Source organism: Neodiprion lecontei, chromosome 4 (assembly GCF_021901455.1).
Source record: "Neodiprion lecontei isolate iyNeoLeco1 chromosome 4, iyNeoLeco1.1, whole genome shotgun sequence".
Lineage (NCBI taxonomy): Eukaryota > Metazoa > Arthropoda > Insecta > Hymenoptera > Diprionidae > Neodiprion > Neodiprion lecontei.
Window position 1 is genome coordinate 879694 of NC_060263.1, and position 18978 is coordinate 898671.

Below are 18978 nucleotides of genomic sequence, written 5' to 3' on the forward strand. Positions count from 1 at the left end.
ATTCACCCGATTTAGTAGCAGGGCGCATAATGGAATTCGCGATCGTTGTTGACGGAGAAAAGCGTTACCGATATCCCGGATCTACGGAAAGGCGATTCTTACCCGAGTCCCGCTCCCCTCATCTTCGACCCGAGAATTCTTCCTGAAAGTAAATTGCCAGCGACCACTGGCGAAACTTTTCTTCCCGACACATTACGGGGTTGTTACTGGTAAACGTCGAGTTTGTTGCCTTCGGTTATCCTCTCAGTGAGACGAAGCCAGGAATTCCTCGTGTATATTCTCAAGCTGTGTACATGTGTAAACCTACATAACGAAGTTCTAGATGGTGCGGTTCAACTTTGCTCCTAGAGGCAATCCGATTAAAGTGTTCCCGGCTGCTGCCACTGCTGCTACTCGCGATTCCTATCAACGGCAAAAACTTTACAACCTGACTATACAAATGTACATATAAGTGTATATTTGTATATATAATGTATATATGCACACGTCGTACCTGTTTGATAGCTGACGCTGTCTCGTCAGTTTCGAAAAGTCGGAAAATTTTCCTCGCTGTCTATATTCCGCGGCCGCGGTGACGCGGACGCCTCAAATAGAATAGAATATTTTCCGAGAAAATTCCCAGAGCAACTTATTATATCCGGGTACGTACGGCTGCACGCTATCGTACCTGGGCACATGGCCATAACTCACGATACACGTAGTTTTAGTATGAAAACAGAACCCGGTGGGTAGACAGACATTCCCCAGTGGGTCTTGAGCGGGCGTGCAAATACTTTCAGAAGCTGTTTGCGAATAAACAAAACCGTCGTAATCCCAGCAGAGCGTTCACGCGTGTTCGTACACCTAGTCGCTTTGTCGCAGACAAGACAGGGAAGAGAGGAAGGCTGACTCGCGTCCTCGCTGTTTCAATACGAAAATCTGCAAACGAGATCCCGGAGGGAAGAACTAGTCACCGTTCGAGAAACCTGATCCTGCTGCTTGGCTTGGCTTTTTTGATTGAATCATTGCCGGAAAAGATGTCGCGACTAGGTATCCAGGGTGCTTCGGTTTTTGAAAATTTGTTTTTTCAGCTCTGGTCACAAATTTTTCCAGTGGCACCTTAAAAAAAAAAGTTAACAAACAAACCACCTCACTATGACAAGTTCTTAGCGGAATTTATTCCAAGAACAAGATACGAGGATTTTCTAGACAACAGCCGATATCCGGTCAGCTATTTATTCTTGGTAATCGTCTTCATAATACGATACGCATCCGTTTACGTCGATATCTATTTACCTCTCAATTACAAAGCTGGCATGAAATTCGACGAACACGACTCGACGTGTCTTCGGTAGGTCATCAGAATGGAAAGCTGTTAGTGAATTCTTATCGACATTCAGGTATTTGCTCAAATGCTGGTAACGGGCTACGTATGATATTCGACCTTCGAACCGCAACGCCGTCGAGTGGTATGAAAGTCTGCTGACGATCCGTGCTTCAGTGTACCTTCAAGAGTCGGTGAAGAAGCGGCCACTTTTCTTAACCCGCGAAGCGAAATTTTAGTGACCATGAAGTTTGCCGCATTTCTTGCCATACTCGTCATTTTCGTCGATCTGTCCGAGCAGATACCGAAATTGAGTAAGCCGCGCTGAACCGGATTGAAAATCGAACACTGTACCCACTGATTAATGGTAATTATAATATTACATTATAATTTCATTCTCCAGAAAACTGCCCCTCCGATTTCACCCCTACGAGTGTGATGCAAAACAGCTGCGGGATTCTTACGTGTATCGAGTCTGCCAGTATCAGCATAGTTGGGTCGGTATAAAATCTTGGCGCGTCAACCGAAGGTCTTCGTGCTCGTGACATTCCCTGACCGAGATTTTAATTTTTAGATGTCCCGTTTACCAATGTACGGAAGGTAAAGAGATCGGTTACAAACAAGAGGACGACTCGAAGGTGTATCCGGAATGCTGCGGTGGACCGATTTGCGCGGATTAAACGTTGCGTTTGGCAATTTGAAAGTCGTTTTGCGACGGAACAGGAGCTTAATTTCAAACAGCATATCATATTACAATCACAGTTACAGACACGGTGTTGGGACGAGATAGTCACGAGGTTCCTGTTCTTCAATTTTTCCGATCTGATAAAAGTCGAGCTAACCAGTATGTTGACGAACAAAAAATAATATTGCGCATAGTATGATTAATTTAAAGTAATTTGAGATTAAGGGCTTTATTGTTTACAGTTTCAACGACATATTAGAATTTCTTCGTTGAAATTAATAACAAAATGGCGGAAATAAAGCCCTGAATCTCGAATTGCTCCCAGTGTTTTCATTTTCTCAAAAAAAAAGCAGACTCCCGATAACAGGTATGATTTTATACCGTCAAAGCTGTACCAGCTCCCCCTTAAGGGACCCGACATCGGCCAAGCACTCGGAGTTGAACCCTACAGGCACCACGGCTCCTTGGTCGAACTACAATTCGCCATTCGTTATACGGCGAAGCTATATTTCGAGAGATTAGAACCCCGTAGTTGGGAGTCGGCGGTACGGCCGACGGTCCGTGACCCTTGCAGTCGCGGATGATGGTGCACAAGGGAATATAGGGGCGGCCGGATATGCGAGGTGGCAACTGCCAGCCTGCAAAGAGTCGCCGGCCATCTCCGCGTCCCCGTTGATAAGCTCCCGCCGGACGTGACGCAATATGTTCTCCGATCGCAACGAAACGAGCCATTGTTTGGTGCCGGCTAGGATGTGATAAAGCTACGCAATTCGCGGTGTAACGGCGTAACGATGATTGCTTTAGTTGACGATATCTCTCCGCTCGACGCTTTCCTCCGCATCGAAATGGCAACCCTGCGGCCACTTCGGCACCTCTGCCGAAATACCTTCGAACGAATTCGTTTCGTTTCGGCAGCTGGTTATATTCACTCCCGAATTAAATTACTGTAATTCCTTAATACGGTCTGTCGAGTCGAGAAAAGCGAATAATTATTGTTGTTGTTGTTTTTTTTTTTTTTTTTTTTTTTTTTACTTAGAGTTACCTTTTCATCATTCGTACAATCTTGGAACCTGAAACTGATTTGTTAGTCAAGAAATTTTACCATTTAATCTTGTATTCATCTACTGGGCGATATGGGTATAAATGCAGCAGGTGAGAAATGGAATTGCAAGGGTAATAAACTACGTTTTGTATATTATACACACACACATATTACGCACGTATAGGAAGCGCTGTAATTGCTGGGCATTCAAGAAAGTGCTTAATGAAATTTCACCAACGCGATTAGCTTCTCGCGCAATCTTTCGCTAATCTTTCCCTCGTAATTAGTCAGTTCACAAGTACATGCGCGTGTACAGGTTGCAATTAGGCGTGGTAGAGCCAGAGTTTGAAAATCCACGGTAGGGAAAAGGTGTTGAGGTGAGGAGGGGGGGGGGGGGGGATAGAAGGATAAGGAACAAAGTATCGCGAGAGAGTGGAAATACCCAGCTGATTAAGTAACATTGATAAAGTCACGAAGAAGAGAGATGAGAACCGAGGCTTCGACGTCATCTTCACGTGCAGTCACCCTGCCTCTGGTAGAGGTGGTGTACCTGGGTCGAAAAGGGCGGAGAGTGGAGAGAGAGAGAGAGAGAGAGAGAAGAGGAGGGAACGACGATCGATATCTGCGGACAGAAATTGCAGAGCTTGCACCGCGGCGTTCGCAGTAATTGTAGCATCTCGCTTTGACACACGAGGGTCTTTGTTAATTCCTCGACACTCGGGGTGCGAGCTTGTTGTTGGGCTTCCAGTTGCTTTCCGAAATCCACTGCAGCCGGTGCGGCATCGCTAACGAGAGCAAACAGTTCTCTCCGAGCTCCGTATAATAAACACATATACCCAGTTACCCAGGTTTTAATAAATTTCATTCAAACTTGCAGGACAGGTGAAAAGTTCTTCTCGTCCCCTCGCCCTCCCCCTCGCCCCCTTAAAGACGAGTAAAGCTAAGCGCCCTGGGCGTGTCGTTAAAAACTTGATTCCGAGCAGCCAAAAGTTACGTTGTTAAAAGTGCGCCCCCTTCGCGCAGGTGGGCAGCCCCCGGTGCTGTAAGTATAAGGGATACCCTCGGCAATCTGGAATACGGCAGAGGGGGGGGGGGGGGGGGGGGGGATTCATATCGACGTCACTGGTTCGTGATAAAGTGGCCGAGGAGGACTTTAATTCTCGGAAGGCGGTGTTCGATCTCCTCAATTTAGTGCGGCACTGTCTCACAGGCAGCCCCTCCCATTCCAGCTATTTGCCGTCGAAATTGTTTTCGGATCTGGAAAGCGAAGGCAGGTGTGGGTGTTCCCCCGCATTTCACCCCGTGACACTTTTACAGCCGCGTAAGGGTGCCTCTGCGTTTACGATTTCTCGGAGCATTGCACCCAGCGTCGCAGCGTCGCGGCGTCGCTTCGCTTCGGGTCTGAGCTGCAGGTCGTCGGTGGCGGGTTCGGTTGTAGGGCGCGAGAAGTCTCCCTTGCACCGAATGAAAATTTATATTCCACGCTTTTCCGGTTACCGGAAGGGGCCTCGTCTACTCCGATACGCGATGAGCATAATACATGCCCGTACGGGAAGTGAAACTGCTGCGCTTTTACCGTCAAAACGATTCCCCCCGATCCCCCGATGCCCGGCCCTTGCCCAATGGAACTCGTCTTAGGCGAATGGAGAAAGGGCGGGAATGGGTGGAGGAGGGAAATAGGGACAGGTAGACGCTCGATGCAAAATTGACGAAAAGGAAAGGCGGACGGAATTTCGCGGTGGAAGAGTAGAAAACGCGAGTGAATTCGTTATTGGTCCACGCCTGGGGACAGCTACCTGGAAACGCGCGGAACAATGTATGTATCCGGAATAGGGAAGAGGAGCTGGAACTCTGGAGGGAGCGTAGGGAGCGAAGGGGGGAGACGAGAACGGATGAAGAGGAAAAGACACACTTTCGGGTGTTATGGCGAAGAAGCCTCGCAGAGACCCCGGCCTTCCCTATACGTATGTATACGCGTCTATATTGTATATATATATACATATATGTATATATACACACGTTCCGCGTGTTCCATCCTGCGAGACATGAATTTAACATCGTCGTGAATTGAATTACGCGCCGAACGCGGCGGTGGATGGGCTCTCCTTCTTCTCCTTCTTCTAGCTTTTGAAATACTGTAGGGGATCCTTTTCCTCCCAATGTCTCCGCGAGCCTCTCCTGATTTCCTTTGGGTCGAGGTATTTAAGCATCGGATATGAGAGGTGGCGCTCTTATTCTCGTGAATGAAACTTTTCCTTTCCAATAACACAGAATAACCGAGTTCAACGAATCGTCCGTGAAGGCTATTTTCGTCCGGTAATTTGTGCGTCGGAAGCCGCGGCCGACACCAGATCATCGTCGTTTCTCTTTCTCTCTCCCGTTATTTCTCTCTCTTTCTCTCTCTCTCTCTCTCTCTGTCCAGCGTAACAGTAATTACGCGCCTCCGAGATACAGTGCCGAGCTCGTCGAGGTCAGGCGGGTCAACGAGATAACCGTGAGTCGTAGAACCGTAACAAGAGGCACAGCATTCCGGCTATCTCATCCATTTTAGTTTCTCGGAATGATCTACTTAACGCGGAGGTGTCGCTCGACCACATCCGTACCGTTCGCACTTCTGCCGTTGTTGCTGACGCTCTTGCCGATCAGCGAGCTACGGGCGAAGGGCGAAACGGCAAGCACGACGGTCCGTGGCTACCGGGTGAACGTTACCGAAGAAGGTGTTTTGAAGAAGGTGACGGACGCGAGGGCGAGCATCTTGGACCTACGCAGAAATGGCCTTACCGGGGTCGAGGACGGGGCCTTTTCCGAATGTCGGAACGTCGCGGAGCTGCTGATGGCCGACAACGACATAGCCGATCGGCTGCGAGCCGGCATGTTTCGAGGGCTGAGGAACCTCCGGAAATTGGCGATGAACGGGAACTTGGTCAAGGGCATCGAGCCCGGCGCCTTCGCCGTGGCCGCCGACCTCGAGGAGCTTCACCTGGCTCGGAACCGGGTGGCCAGCCTGGCACCCCACACCTTCGAAGGAGCGAGGGGCCTGCTGCACCTCGACTTATCGAGGAACCTGATCGCGCGGATAGAGGACGGGGCCTTCGACGGACTCGGGGAGCTGAGGGAGCTCTACCTCAGGGGGAACCGCATCGGTCGAGTCGGAGAGGCGACCTTCCGAGGCCTCGTGAGCCTCCAGTGGCTTCATCTGGGCGAGAACGAGGTGACCCAGGTCGGTGAACGCGCCTTTACCGGGCTTCCGAGACTCGGGGGCCTCTATCTGGCCTTCAACGGATTGTCGAGGGTACCGGTGAACGCCCTGGAACATCTGCCTCGCCTCAAGGACCTCTTCCTGGGACACAACAAGCTGGTGCGACTGCCTCGGAGTGGCTTCGCCGGCGCCGCTCGGCTCCGTAGCCTCGACATCGGGAACAACCTGATCGAGGCCATCGACGACGGCGCTTTTCTCGGCCTCGCGTCCCTCCGGACTTTGCGCCTGTCGGGAAACAGGATTTCCAAGATCCGCGTCAACGTCTCCTTCACGGATATCGTCGCCCTCCAGGACAGCCTCGACGAACCCGTAGTTTCCCAGGGTTCGTTCCGGGGGTTGAACAACCTGCGGAGTCTGCTCCTCGCCCGCAACCAAATCACCGTCCTCCCCTACGAGGCCTTCATTCAGCTGCCCAATCTCCGGTTTCTCGACCTATCCGACAATCGGATACACTCGATAAACAATTGCGCCTTCAACGGCATCGAGAAATACGTTCAGGTCAACCTCAGCGGGAATAACGTCACCAAAATTGAACCCCTCAGGTGCTGACCCGCTGTTTCCCGTATCGTCATAGTTTTCCCAGGACGGCGCGTTGTCTTTAAAAACATATAAAACCGTCTGCCGGGTCTCGTGACACTTGTGGACGATATTCGTAAGGTCGGCGAAATTACCGCAACGGACACACGTTACGGGCTGAATTCCCGGTCTCAACTGAAATCGAGGAATAATGAGAAGGGGGAACGGAGGAGAGGGTTGTACGCGACCGAAACTGGCTGGTACGTGATCTGGTTGAGTGTGTCCAGCAACGTGACGTGTTTTATTACACATCTCTTCGGTGGAATAAAAATGAAAAGAACGGTAGGTGAACGGAATGACAGGAAAAATTTATCGCACAAGTTCCGACAGCGCGTGACGCTTCTGGAATCATCCGCAATACCCGATGTAAGAACGTCGCAAATTATAGTTTCAAGTATACGTTACACAACGTATTTACGAACACTAATAAAGCCACATCGACGATAAAATGTAGCACATATTTTTTACTGTGGAAATAAAGTGTATCTCTCGTTATATCTTTCATCTCCTCCTCCCCCCCCCCCGCCTACCGCTCTACACTCGACAAACAAAAAAAAAAAAAACACCATTAACTACGTGAGATAAAGCTGTAGAGAAATTGTCAGATGGATTTTGGGTCAGTTGTACTCGTAACCTACCAGCCGGATGGAAACAAAGTTCCAGCAATATGAACTAGCGAATACTTTACCCGTTTTTTTCACCGTGGCGTTCAGACTTTCATGCTGCGTACATATCTCGTTCAATTCAACGTCTCAACCTTCGCGTATTTATATTTAGGTAATCGAAGCGGCGATTCGAAGGAGAGAATTAACTGACCTTTAACTCTGTTGATCTACTACTTCAGCCGAAACTTGACGATTGGCTGGCGCTTTCGAACTCGTATTGACATAGCCAGCAACCACCACCAAGAGTGCAACGCGATTGCTGAAACCTTGCTCAGCGAATTCGGATATCAGGCACCTCGTTATATCCAGAAACCGTGATAGAAGTAACGTCTGTTCGATAATCACTCGAACACCTGTGGCGCAGCTTTTTTGATAGACAAAACACAGCTTCAACGCTTTGAATCTAACATTATTGAGCGGAGGCAATTTTTATAACAAGATTGAGTTCCGTAGTTTTTGAGACCTCTGATTACGAATCTGAAATTAGATTTTGAAAATTCAAGTTGCCCGATCCAACATGGTGGACAAAAGTTTCAAATTTGATCGAATACGGTCAAAAAACTCTATGCAGGGGATTTCGGGGTAGCCGATTGGATTCGATTACAATTTATGTAAAACAAGTTTACGTGTAGAGGGTTCACTTTCTCGGACATGAATTATTCATTCAATTTTCTCGATTTTTTCAATCAAATTGCTTCTAACGATAATAATTTACATTATAAAAAGTTATTGGTATACTATCAGTAACAGCAAAAAACTGCCAAGAAATATGTTTTCAAAGTCCTCTAAATGTACGAAAAAATGATATAAAATAGGAGGTAATAACACTTGCCACTGTGACTCAAAAGGTCAAAAGGAACAAAATTGATAGTTCATTTGAAATCGTTGTTTAGAAAGAAAAAATCAAACCTTCTCCAGAGTCTTGCAAAAAGGAAACTGGATCGTTGAATCTCCTCGACATTATTTGATCGCGCGTGTATCTTCGGTACTCGATCGTATTTTTATCGATGACGTTTGACTCTCATTTGCAAAGCTGTCGGAGAATTTTACGAATGCAATTTGGCACATCGATAAATCGGAAATTCTTCCGACGATGATCGCTGTCTGCGAATTTATATCGGCGCTAAAGGAGTATAATTAACTGTCGCTATACACACACGGACATTAAACTCATCAACCAGACCACTTCCAAGCGGTATAAAATTCTGCTGTTGCTCGGTGTATCAGTATACCGAAAGCCGCTGAAGTAGCAACTACTTTTTCCAACCTGCAGCGCGACATTTTTAGTAGCCATGAAGTTTACCGCAGTCCTTGTCGTACTTTTCGTCTTCGTCAATCTCTCCGAGCAGATACCAAAACTGAGTGAGTCGATGTACTGAACGAAATTCAGTACCTGCAGCTCTTGACGATTTAATCTAACGAACAAACTTTGTCTTAAAGTAAATTGCCCGCCCAATTCCATTGCGCATAAGGCGGAGAACGATTCGACATGCGTGCGTCTTGATTGTAACGGGCAGCCTGACACCGTAACGGCTATCGGGTAAGTGTATCCACTTTGCACTTCAGCTCGAGATTTTCGCATCACCGTTTGCTTGTTGTAATTAAAATTTTTAGGTGCAGTCTTTACATCTGCCCCCCGGGTAAAGACATCGGTTACAAACAAGAGGACCATTCGAAGGTGTATCCGGAATGCTGCGGCGGACCGATTTGCGCTGACTAAACTTCGCGCGTGTAAATCTGGAGAAAAATATTGATCGAGTGGCGAAATAACCGCGAATATTATTCTATTCCTATGACATGTTCTTTGTGCTTATAAAATAAAGTAGTGCCCAGTAAGTTAATTTTAAAACAAGTCTCCTTTACCAATACAGAGTGAAATTCTTGTTTGTAGAAAGTCATGTGAGTCCGCGAACTTGTAGCAATCCAATTTTTCGAATTATCTAAAATGAGGACAGTCGATCGGACGTTAATCAAAGTTTGTTTAAATATGCCAAGTAGGAATAAGCACCGGATGTTTTTCGAGAGTTTCGCGATAAGTACACTGGATAATTGATTCTTCTCGGAATTATTTTATTTTTTTCTTTAGTACTCATTCAGGCTCGCATCGATATACATCACACTTATTCCTCAATCGCGAAGCTAAGGAGCGATTACGTAAATGGAATCTGTATTTTCTCCGCCGATGCTCGCTGTTTACGACTCACACTCATCAGTGGTCGTTTATCGAAATGGTTGTTATCTGCATATAATTATGTACAACGACTGTGTACATTGGACCCTTCGACTCATTAATCATACCACCGCCGATTGGTATAAAATAAGTCCGCCGACGCTCCGTGCTTCATTGTTCACGTTTGATGCCCGGTGGAGAAGCGAGTACTTTTTTCAACCTGCTACGCGAAGTTTTCGTAACCATGAAGCTTGCTGCATTTCTTGCCGTATTTTTCGTCTTCGTCAATCTGTCTGAACAGATACCGAAACTGAGTAAGTGACTTGACCGAATAAAAATTCATCCCTGCACCTGCTAATTTATTATTTCAAACGAATTGATAAAACAGAAAATTAAGAATAAGATATCTCAACTTGAAATAGAATCAATCAATTAAAGTCAGTAGTATTGGGTTTGCGTATAATCAGTATCGGTTACAGACTAGATTCATACAAACGTCAGATCTTGTTCCGTGCTTTAATTTTAATTTTTGTTTTATTGCAAGTCAACTGACTATTTGAAGTGAATTTTGGCAGTAAATTATTATCATTATTAATTCCACCGTGCAGTAAATTGTCCGCCCAATTACACCATGACCGAATCGATGAAAAACGGATGTGGGACTATGGAGTGTGTGGGGCCTGGTGAAATGCGTGGTGTCGGGTAAGTATATCGAATTTGCGCCCCAGCTTAAAATCTTCGCATCGGCATTTTCTTATCGAATTTTGAATATTTAGATGCGGTACTTACCGGTGTGCCGACGGTAAACAAATCGGTTACAAACAAAAGGACAATTCGAAGGTGTATCCGGAATGCTGCGGTGGACCGATTTGCGCGGACTAAACTTCACGCGTGTAAATCAACAGAAACACATTGATTGCGTGTTAAAATACCCTTGAATATTTTCTTGTTACTGTGACATTTTCTGTGTATTTACGAAATAAAGTAATAAGCAGACGATTAATTTTACGAATCTCAGCTTGGCTAATACCGGGCCGCATTCTTATTGTGCAAAGTAACGTGAGTTTTCCAACTTGTAGGATCTAAAATATCGTTCGGCATGTTGCTGATTTTTATTTCAATGTAACGGATTCGTTGATGCAGTCGTCGAGTTGCCTAAATTGCATGCAGGAAACTGCCGGAGGGTATATGACGTCGGTATTACGCTAATTCTAATTGTTTGCACGTCGAGTGAAGTGACTTGGTCCGACGCACGACACGCGAAGCAACGGTGGTATACAGAAGAGAGCTTTTCTGACTGACAAAATGCGGCTTCAAAAGTGGATATCAAAGCTTGTTTGATAATGCTGAACAAAAATAACCACTCAATGTTTTTCGCGAAGTTTGTGATAAGTACACTGTATCATTAATTCTTCTTAACATTAATTTGATTGAGTATAATATTAAGGGCGTTTCTGATGCAAGAGCAGTAGAAAATGATTGCTTTATCGTGACCAGACTATTTGACGAAATAGATTGAAACGGTATACATTCGAAAGTTCCAAATTTCTGATTCGAAACTAAAAAAAAAAAAAAAATTCAATCTGCTTCAAAGTTATGCTAAGCAGAAAACGATTGGCAAAACGGTAACCACGTTTGTAGGCGAACGGAATATCCGAAATACAAGAACAACGACTTGTTAGAATCGTAAATATATCCTCTGAGAGGATGTTATCTTTGATAAGAAAAAAATGAAAGTACTTCCGAAAGTCTAAAAAAAAAAGCACAAAATCTGATGAAACAATCGCAGCTAGGTCAATTCATCAAAAATCCAAAATAAAATAATAAACAGAACAACACGTTAACAAGTCTCTGCTTGGCTAATGATGCGAGTTTGCAGATTTGTCGAATCTGAAAAAACGTTCGGCGTATTGCTGATTTTTGTTTATCTGACCTTTGCGTTGAACAAGTTATACGCGAAAAATCGCTGGAGAATAACATCGGTATTGCGTAAATTTTGTTTCGATGTAAAGTGAGGATAGCAGGAGAATGAGATAAAGATAGATGAGAGTAGGAGAATTTGCATGTCTCTCCGAAGAGAGACGCCGCCGCTAAATATGCACAGCTCGTTACCCACGCAGACTCCTGACCCAACACAGTAGCCACGCCAAGTGGTTTACTTTGCTAGAGGATTTAATATTCAAGTCCCCGCTATAATTCACTCCGATCTCGGTCCAATTGTCGGGAACGTGTGTGCAGTGCTTTTGTATACTCGTTCGTATCTCGTAAATGCAATTTTATTTAATTTAGCCCCGATGCAGCGACGTAGTAAATGATTTTACGACCGTACCCTTATACCTGTATTTCATAATTTCGAAACTCTTCGCCATGGGGTTGATGGGAAAAAATACGTAGCGGTTCTTTTACATTCGTAAGTAATTCGCATCGTAGATTTAACCGCGGGTCAAAGAACATTCGGATAGTTAACTCGACAAAGAGTCTGGGAATTAAGGGGGTAGCGTCTCGCGTCTCAATGACTTTTTGAAAGAAATTTATTTTTTCATAGTAAAATTTATTCAGTAATTTTCATACTTTTCGCACATAAAACAGGAAGTTATAAAGTAATACGGAAGAATTTTTTCTCCGTACCTATTTGATCGTAAATCTCGCCCGGTGTGGCGGTGCGTGCCGCAAGTTTTTATCCCTATTTAAATCTGACTGACACGATATCTCAACTTTAAAGCATTCGAAAAGAAACAAACAAATTGTTAGTCATTTCGTTGTTTTTTTTTTTTCTTCTACATGGAAGAAGCTTGAAATTATTGAATAAACTTGACTGTGAAAAAAAAATAATTATCAAACACAGTCATTGAGACGTGAGACCACGTATCCCCTTAAATCTACAGATCAGTCGTACAATTACCACGCAACTATAGTTGCGGGAACCGCGAGGCAGACGGAACTCGGTTTGCATCGTTATACCCGTTAACTAAGTTATTTCATTCTGTTCGCGACGTGTACCGAGATATCCAAAGTTGCAAGGATACGTCGGAGTTCGCGCACTATGAGCGATGAACGAGTAATTGGGATGGCGGCTAACGGATATACCGGATGTTACAGCCCTCCCAAGGTTCTATGGATGTGCCGGGAACAAGGCGACGAGCTCTATCCTTGAATAGTTGATATCCCGGTGAGGTAATATTTCCATCGCCCTTGGATCTTACGACGTATCCACCTCGACAGGTATTTTTGCCAAATTGACGTGCCTTTATATATCGAATGATTGAGGGCACGTGGTGAAATCTGGTATTATGTCCGTGGTTGAAATTTTATCATCCCGTGGACTTAATGTTTCATTTTTCCTGTCAGCGATTTGATTCGCGTGATCAAATTGGGTAGTTATAATTACTTAATTAATATTAATTAACGTATATCGCCTAACGCGATTTAGTGACTAAATATGGCTCCCGCAGTTTGAAATTGATTAAAAAATTTAGAAGAAGGTAAAAGAAGATGGTTTTTGAAAGTTAAGAATTACAGACAAACTGTAATACGTAACTCGAGATGGAGGGCGGTGTGCGATTAATTTATCATGCAGCGTCGCGAAGCTTCAGCGTCGTCAGGATGTTACCGCATGCGGAAGAATACAAAGCCGAGCTTTATTTGAGCTGACCGTTAAATTGCCCTGCATGTATTATGACCTTGCATAGTCCAGGAAATTATAACTTAAGCCGCTTTCCCACGTAACTTTAGCTGACCAGGAAATACGGCCTCCGCAAACCAGCTCGGCTTCGCTTCTTGCTGGTTCCCTGAAGCTGTTTCTGTCGCTTTTAGAACTTGTCGGGGTAGTATTTGTTCGAAGCAGGGAAGGGTGCGGAAAATGAGAGAGAGAGAGAGAGAGAGAGAGAGAGAGAGAGAGAGAGAGAGGAGCAAAGGCCAAGTTGTACCTTGAGGTTGTGCCGAGTTCGGCGAATAACCAACGGAATTTATTTGATTTGCCGAGAGAAAGGATCATAAGGAGTAGGTAATCAATAATTCGGAGGCATCTCGCATCTCTCGTATACCTCGGCCAAATAAAATCGTTGTAATAACGCAATCAATGTGCGCCTGTGGCTGCTTGCTGGATAGCTGCGGTCCGCGGAAAGGATGATGGGAGTTCCTGCAGAAGGTTGGAATACTAGGAGCGCCCCGGGCTGCGTAGTTCATTGCCTGCCGTTCAATCCTTGATTAAATATCCTGCGGATGGTCGGTGCTGCGGATCGTACCGCTGCTTAAAATTCCGCGTTCAAACCGGCGACGAACTCGACTCGCCTTCGAACGATCGGGAAATTCCGTCGCTCGCTCGAGCTGTTGTTACAGTCCAATTTTATCCCTATAATGGTAATTAACTCCGATGGGGAGAAATGCTCGCGAATAGGCTGAGGCAGCGACGGACGGATATAGAAGAGGAGAAAAATGAAGGGAACGAGAAAGTGTGAGAGAGGGGGGGAGAGAGAGAGAGAGCAGCCAAACACTTTCTGCCATCGTTATATTACTGGATTAATCGAGGACACCGCGCATCTTGACGAGCTGCTTATTCAACTCACATAAATTACAATTTATTCGACAAAATTACTGTGCTCTAAAAGTAACGAACTCAATCTCGCTCAACAATTCCGAGACGAACTTTATTCGGTTATTCAGATCTTTGGGCGGTGAACCAAGAGAAGAAAAATAATACGGTTGAATATTAGACCGAAAGCTTTGCAAAAGCGAATTTGCGAAACTTTCCCCGTCTGTGAAGTGCCGGTGTGAGCTGATACGTGAATTCCATTTATTAAGGACCCTGCATTTGATGCGGGTATCAAATATTTAGTTCCCGCTTGAGTCAGTGCTGCTGCACGAATGCGAGATACGAGGGCGAATTAATTAGAGGTAAGCGCGTTAATTATCACGGTCATCAGAGATCCGTGAGCGGTGTTGCAGAAATCATCGTAATTTTGGGGTGAGCTGTAACCTGACGAGATATTTCACCTTCCTCGCAAAGAAATTCTCCGGCCAATTTCAATTGATCTTCTTGTATCGAGTCGGTGCTTCGGTGCCTCTCACCAACAGGGCGAATAGCTTGTTGAGGATAAGTTTGATCAAGTAAGCGGCAACAGCGAGGCCGAGAATCAGAGTGCCAAATACATCGATCAGCGCTATTTGGAACCAGGACAAATCCATCGCCGGTGACCTGATAATAGATCCTCCGTGTCTGGCGACGTACTCGACCCAGAAGATCCCGGTGTCCAATGGGCTCATCGGACGGTCCCGAAATTCGGCGGAGATCTTCTTAGCAGCCGCCCTGAAAATCGGTCGTCGATTAGATTTGCGTAAAAGATCGACGAAGCCGCGCTCGCGCCAAGGATAACATTACATGTATGAGGGGTCGCCGAGGACCTTCTCGAAGGCAGCGTCAATTTTTTCCTCGGTCAATTCGTCGTGGACCAGCGACACAGCGACGTTCTTCCTGATGTAACGAGCCACGTTCAGAGGCTGATCGGAGAAGAGGGGCACCCCTATCATCGGGACGCCGCAGTGGATGGCCTCCTGGGTCGACATCAGACCTCCGTGGGTGAAGAAGACGCGAGCGTTCTTGTGACCTGTGGTTGCGGCAGAAACAGAAAACTGGGAAAATCAGAGAGGTGACAAGCCAGCCAATGGGCAGGCCTGGTCGTCTTACAGAGAACCGCCAGCTGCGGAATCCAAGGACGGATCATCACGTTGCTCGGCAAACCGACCGGCAGTTCGTCCGGCTTCGCTACTTTCATCAGCACTCTGACAGGCGCCAATTTTCCCAAGGATTTGTAAAGCGCGCGCAAAGTTTCCCCCGAAAATGACTCGATCTTCAGCATCGAGCCAAAGGATACGTACACGAAGCCGTCGTTGCTCCGGTCCAACCACTCTTGCAGATCCTGTAAGGACGCGTCAAACGTTCCGGATGAGAGAGTGAAACGTTGGGTACGTGAAACCGTTGAGAATGAAAACTCACGCGGGGCAGCGGCTCGATTTCTTTGGGAATATGAATTCCTCCGACTTCGACAACCGCCGCGGTGAAGGGCCTGACGCCGTTTAGACTGTAGTGAGAGTTGACGAGGATCAGAGAGACGTTTCTCTCGGCTTCTCGGACTCCGAGAGCATGCGGCCCGAGATGCTTCCTTATGAACTCGTCCTGGTCACTGGTGTAGTAGTAAAACTGCATCTTTTTACCGATCAAGTCCAAGGTGTTGGTCATCCGGTCCCAAAAGCTCATGGGCGCAATGAGACTTGAGAAAACTCCGGGCACGTACGCCGGGTTATCGGGGTTCGCCACGAAGTCGCTCGACCACGGCCACATCGGGGATGTAACGATTGCCACCACCGGGACCTTGAGGTGCTGACCCAAGGCCAGGAAACAGTGGGCGGCCAAGACCTCGGAAATTCGAGCTGAGTTAGTTATCGGTATCTTATTTGTATAGTCTAATCAATCAGTAATAAGCGTATCTGTAAGCCAATGATCGTTATCTAAAAGCGTTCGAATTCTCAAGACGAATATTTTACTATCGTCCGTGTATACTTGAAGTCTCCGAGTAAAAATCGGAGACCGTTTGCGGAGATCAGGATTCAAACCTACTTCGCCGATGAGTAGATCGTAGGGAGGATCGTTCGGAGGGTTTTTAATCAGGTTCTTCAACTCGGGGTGGTCCATCAATTTGCAGAGTTCGGATCCGAACATGGACGTGAGAAACGGCACCACGGGCTTATCCAGCACACTTGACGTCACGAATTTGTACGTCAAATTATTCTGCAACTTCGGAACCGAGTCGTCGGCCAGGTTTATTATGTCGTTGTAATTCTCGACCGGCTTCTTCAGAGGAAAATGCCCCACGACGTCGACCTGGTGGCCGCGATTAGCCAGCCCCTTGTTAAGTTCCTCGAACATGATCGCATGGCTCTTTGCGTTGTAGGGTAATACACTCAATATCCGGTACCCTCTGACCTCGGATGAGATCGATAAAATGAGGAGAAAAATCGTGAAACACAGCCGCTCTTTCATCCCAGCACTTTTACAGAACAGTAACATCATCTTTGACCATTCGATGTGGATTCAAGCGCGTAACTAAACTAAATTAATTAGCCAGATTAAAATTACTAACTAAATTAGCCAGATAAGAATGCCCCTGATAAGTCAGCCTTGAGTGTTGATTGCAGGCTTTAATCGTGCTTTTCTAATCTATAAGTAAGCGACGTAATTGTATCGGACGATTACCTAATCCGCTATTGCTAAACCACACTTCTTCACCACGCAATCGGCCAGGGTTCTTGCACCGCTAATGAGACTCATGAGTGCGTGTATGTTTACACTTGTATTTTGTGAGAGGACTCGCAAGACGGCACACGATGTGTCGTTGCACATGATTTGTTTTTCTTCTTCTCCTCTCCGAGATGCGGGGAAGGCAGTTGTCTTTTGCCAACGACGCGAGACGTTTGATGTACACAAAGAGTACGGTGTGTTGCAATCGCAGTGACGTAGAAGCCGGTATATAATATTGAAAAAATTCTTTCTCATTATTAACTAGTATATCAGATCCAGTAAGTGATTTATCCGCCTCACAATCCAACAGAGACCCCACCCACGTGCCCGTATTTATGCCGTATACCAATCACTGGTGGCTGCGGGCGTTTCGCGTCCTCGACTGAATCGTCATTGTCTCACTTCCGAAGACGTTACCACGAAAAATCTTCCATACCCTCTCAGTGTCTCGAAGCGACATTAATCTTCGGTGTTTACTCTCGTATCTCTGACTGCGCGGAGTACAAGTTTAACTCTTTCGCATAAATCCCTCGATAGCGTAGTTGCGAACGCTACAGCCGAGCCGGTTTTCATCTCTTCGAGAAGATTCTTGCAGCAGCTTTCGTCTTACGATCAGCTGCGCCCAAACGAAACGCCGAGATGCACCCGATATTTTCATCACTAAATGTACGAACAGCGGGAGTAAGAAGAACTGAGAGCAAAAAGTCTGTGAAAGGAAATAAAAATAAATAAAAATATCCTCTATTCACTATCCGGCTCTTTCGCTCGAGAGAATATATTCTTACCTACCGACTCCCACTTTATCCTCCCCTGCGTATCAAAGCTCGAAAGTTGCAACTAAGACTCTTTATACCTACCGCGGAAGGCGTCCGTGATTACTCTCTGCCGTAATTCCTACAACGTGCGTCGTTGTTTCGCAGGCAAAGCGGCCGGGTCTCGCGGTTATCATTTGTGAGGTCTTGACCCCACCGTCCTCGTCGACAAGAAGGCCGGGCTCATAAATAGGAGAGATTACAGGACGAGCTTAGCGATGCCGCGAGTCTTCGCCGCGTCCCGGGGATGTTGCGTAAGCTCATTATTTTCACAATCCAACAAGAAAGGAGTTTCCCCATTCCGGCCCGTCCGAGGGAACCCCTCAGCCCTGGTCGGGGCCCCGATTGTGGTTACGAATTCACGTCGCGTTTCCATCCGTCTCAGCCGACCGAGTCGCGGTCCGATTTCTTCTTTGACCCACGTACTTGATTTACACTTCCTCTTATTAGATCACGTCTGTTGGTACATATTCCGCACCGTCTCGACTCTCTTATCCTACGGGTCTCGTAGCGGAAAATTATTGGGCTTCTTTCTTTCGATTTTAAAACATCCTTACGCATAAGAAAAAAAAAGAAGGTACCAAACGCACCACGTTGAAAGAAACCATCTACGACAAAATTCCGACTTTCCAAGAATCTGACAAAATCTGGAATCTGGTATGTGAAACTTCCATTTTGCGAGAAAATAAGACTTTTTTTTTTATCTTGCTGGAACGGCAAATGTTTGGAACCTTACGGATTCCGGAACAATTCCGAAGCCTGAAACTCCCTGTTGCGTTCGTTCGTAAGCCGCGGGCGTCCCGAACGAGTATTTCATCCCTCTTGTCATCCCCGAGGAAAAGCTCGTATCGGAGTTGACGGGCGTCATTCCTTCCAAGAGTCCGAATGGACAAGTTGTAATTACAGCTATGGCTTTCCTCAAAATTGTAACGCGTGCCCGCATACAATAAACAGGATTTAATGCCTTGTTCCGGGCTTAGCTTGCAGGCGTCGCTGGAGGTTGAATTCTCCCGCAGGAACCGGGCGCGTTCCCTACCCGAATAATCTCGCTATTAACAACATCCCAAGAGAACTGTTTGCAACGTTAATGATCAGCCCGACAAATCCAAAGGTGAAACTCCGGCACTTCCCTTTTTGGAGACCGCGAAGAAACTCTGGCTGGTCAGCGAATT

At 46.2% G+C, this 18978-nt stretch overlaps 3 protein-coding genes across 3 annotated transcripts; 2 read left to right on the forward strand and 1 right to left on the reverse strand.

Annotated features, from left to right (window-relative positions):
• The first annotated feature begins 5589 nt into the window (after positions 1-5589).
• LOC107221232 (insulin-like growth factor-binding protein complex acid labile subunit) lies at positions 5590-7360 on the forward strand. The gene has a single exon (XM_015660151.2). It carries the CDS (start codon positions 5591-5593, stop codon positions 6836-6838), a length of 1248 nt encoding a protein of 415 aa, XP_015515637.1. The 5' UTR covers position 5590; the 3' UTR covers positions 6839-7360.
• Positions 7361-9855: 2495 nt separating this feature from the next.
• Positions 9856-10703, forward strand: LOC107221117. Its single transcript, XM_015660011.2, has 3 exons — positions 9856-10014; positions 10309-10402; positions 10477-10703. Exons 1-3 carry the CDS (start codon positions 9888-9890, stop codon positions 10580-10582), a joined length of 327 nt encoding a protein of 108 aa, XP_015515497.1. The 5' UTR covers positions 9856-9887; the 3' UTR covers positions 10583-10703.
• A 3535-nt stretch (positions 10704-14238) lies between these two features.
• On the reverse strand, positions 14239-17379 carry LOC107221076 (UDP-glucosyltransferase 2). The gene is made up of 6 exons (XM_015659950.2): positions 16950-17379; positions 16314-16804; positions 15693-16112; positions 15384-15615; positions 15078-15303; positions 14239-15005 (listed from the first exon to the last, which is right to left on the reverse strand). The coding sequence occupies exons 2-6, from the start codon at positions 16764-16766 to the stop codon at positions 14723-14725; spliced, it is 1614 nt and encodes a 537-aa protein (XP_015515436.2). The 5' UTR covers positions 16767-16804; positions 16950-17379; the 3' UTR covers positions 14239-14722.
• Between the last annotated feature and the right edge of the window lie 1599 nt (positions 17380-18978).

Coding starts and splice junctions, on each gene's coding strand:
- LOC107221117 (XM_015660011.2), top strand. CDS start 9,888: ATGCCCGGTGGAGAAGCGAGTACTTTTTTCAACCTGCTACGCGAAGTT. Junction 10,015..10,308: donor TGAACAGATACCGAAACTGA/GTAAGTGACTTG, acceptor TCCACCGTGCAG/TAAATTGTCCGCCCAATTAC. Junction 10,403..10,476: donor GGTGAAATGCGTGGTGTCGG/GTAAGTATATCG, acceptor TTGAATATTTAG/ATGCGGTACTTACCGGTGTG.
- LOC107221076 (XM_015659950.2), bottom strand. CDS start 16,766: ATGATGTTACTGTTCTGTAAAAGTGCTGGGATGAAAGAGCGGCTGTGT. Junction 15,616..15,692: donor AAATCGAGCCGCTGCCCCGC/GTGAGTTTTCAT, acceptor GCGTCCTTACAG/GATCTGCAAGAGTGGTTGGA. Junction 15,006..15,077: donor CTCGGCGACCCCTCATACAT/GTAATGTTATCC, acceptor ACCGATTTTCAG/GGCGGCTGCTAAGAAGATCT.
- LOC107221232 (XM_015660151.2), top strand. CDS start 5,591: ATGATCTACTTAACGCGGAGGTGTCGCTCGACCACATCCGTACCGTTC.